This window comes from Pteropus vampyrus, unplaced genomic scaffold (assembly GCF_000151845.1).
Source record: "Pteropus vampyrus isolate Shadow unplaced genomic scaffold, Pvam_2.0 Scaffold212, whole genome shotgun sequence".
In the NCBI taxonomy this organism is placed as follows: domain Eukaryota; kingdom Metazoa; phylum Chordata; class Mammalia; order Chiroptera; family Pteropodidae; genus Pteropus; species Pteropus vampyrus.
The window spans coordinates 449995-451779 of NW_011888993.1; the positions used below are offsets into that span (position 1 = coordinate 449995).

At 63.2% G+C, this 1785-nt stretch overlaps 2 protein-coding genes across 2 annotated transcripts in view; both read right to left on the reverse strand.

Moving 5' to 3' along the window:
- Nucleotides 1-528, reverse strand: part of LOC111747124 — a 4887-nt gene extending 4359 nt beyond the window's left edge. Inside the window, exon 1 of the mRNA XM_023538095.1 lies at nucleotides 84-528. Within this exon, the coding sequence (XP_023393863.1) occupies nucleotides 84-214 (131 nt within the window). The 5' untranslated portion in view covers nucleotides 215-528. The remainder of the gene's footprint in view (nucleotides 1-83) is intronic.
- Nucleotides 529-673: 145 nt separating this feature from the next.
- LSM7 (LSM7 homolog, U6 small nuclear RNA and mRNA degradation associated) overlaps nucleotides 674-1785 on the reverse strand; it is a 5236-nt gene continuing 4124 nt past the window's right edge. Inside the window, exon 4 of the mRNA XM_011372692.1 lies at nucleotides 674-952. Coding sequence (XP_011370994.1) covers nucleotides 810-952 — 143 coding nt within the window. The 3' untranslated portion in view covers nucleotides 674-809. The remainder of the gene's footprint in view (nucleotides 953-1785) is intronic.

A 1785-nucleotide genomic window follows, 5' to 3' on the forward strand; every position in this document is an offset into this window, starting at 1 on the left:
TGACAGGGCGCCCGGCAGCCGGGGCTAGCGTGAGGCCACAGCAGATCCTGCGATAAACCGGGAGTCTGCTGGTTTCATTTCACCTGGTGGCTGCAAGGGCCGAGCAGCGCACAAGCCCTCGCAGCCCCCTCCTGCTGCCACTTCCCACGTGACCCAAGGCCCTAGTGCCCATGTCCTCGGCCGGTAATTCCCAGACTCTCAGCCTTCCTGACATATCAGATAAGCCTGCTCTCGGCACGAGTGGCCCTGTAGGAGACAGGAACAGAGCTTAGAAAAGGGGACCCAGAAAGAGCCCTGCTTTTGAGGACGGGCATGGAGGGGCATTCATGACCACAATCGTGAAAGGGCCAGGGGGTGGGGCTCCCAGGCCCAAGAGTGGGGAGCGTGGAAGGAAGAGGGCAGGCTGGGCTGAGATCCAGGCTCGTCCACTTTGTTCTCTGCAAGGCCACACAGAGGCACTGAAGGGACTCTGCCGAGGGGACTGGCGGCTGGTCCATCCTCCAGGAACCACAGGCTGGCCTGGGGTGTCTGCACCGCTGTGCTCCCTGTCCCCCGCCTGGGACAGCCCGGTCATCACCCCCCAGGCCCCAGCACAGACCAGGGCTGGTGCTCGATGACTCTGCTGGGCTGAACTGAATCCCTGTGACCCAGAACACTGAGGCCGAAAGCAGGGTTCTGGGGCTCCCGACACGTGAGGTTTGCAGTTTTATTAAGAAAACAAAAATGTAAGCTATACAAAAAAAAGAAAGTCCCGTTCCTCCAAGGGCCACTGTGAGTCCGAGGGCGGCCAGTCCCGTCGTCCCCGCCTGCTAGGCCTCCTGCTGCTGGATGAAGGGGTTGGGGATGGCCTCCATGCCGTCCTGCGGGCAGATGAGCACCACGGAGGTGCCCCTGCACACCACCAGGCCCAGCTGGCGGGTGTCCTCCGTGAGCTTGTACTGGTCATCGGGGTCTGTGGTGGGGAGGACGGGAGTGAGGACTTGCGACCCTGCCTGAAGACCCGAATCGAAGGGTCTCCTGACCCCCACATGCCACCCTTCCGACCCAGGACCTTGGAGGGGCTGTGCTAGCCAGGCTGCAGCCTCCCCTGTGGCAGCCCACGGGGCGAGGCGGCTCCGAGAACCCTGTCCATGGCCTGCCCTCGTTCTGCGAGTGAGGACGTGGACACCCAAGGCCTGGCGCTAGGTAGCGCGGCTGCTGGGGCACGGGCGCCCGAGCCGGCGGAGGCCCTGGGGCCATGCTGTCAGATGGGCAGCTGGATACAAATCCGTCTGGGGCTCCGGGTTTCTGCACAACTGCAGAAGTCCTGTGGGGCCCCTGCACCCATGTCCATAAGGTGCGAGTGGTAGAGGGAGGGACCCCATGGAAGTGACAGCAAGCTCAAAGGGAGCTCTTCTGACGTCACAGGGAGGAAAAATCCCCATCACTGTTACTGTAGGATGTGGGAGAGGGGGACCAAGAGGCCCAGTGAACTCAAAGACCATCTCAGAGGCAGTCCCCCCACCCCACCCCGCCCCTGTCTAGCTTGCCCTCCCTACCCCCCGAACCTTGTGGTGGCTCAGGCTCCCTCAGCGAGGAAACGCAGACTCACTTGACAAGCAAGTTAGCCCCCAGCAGGCGAGGCTGTGGCAGGGACAGCAGCCACGTGTCCCAGGGCCCAATAGCCTGCACCTCGGGCTGACTTGGTTTCCCCACCGGCCCCACACACTGGGCTGTCCCCAGACCTAGGAGGCTGGGCTGGGACTCCAGGAGGACCCCGGCGGGGAAGGAAAATGAGGGCAAAGC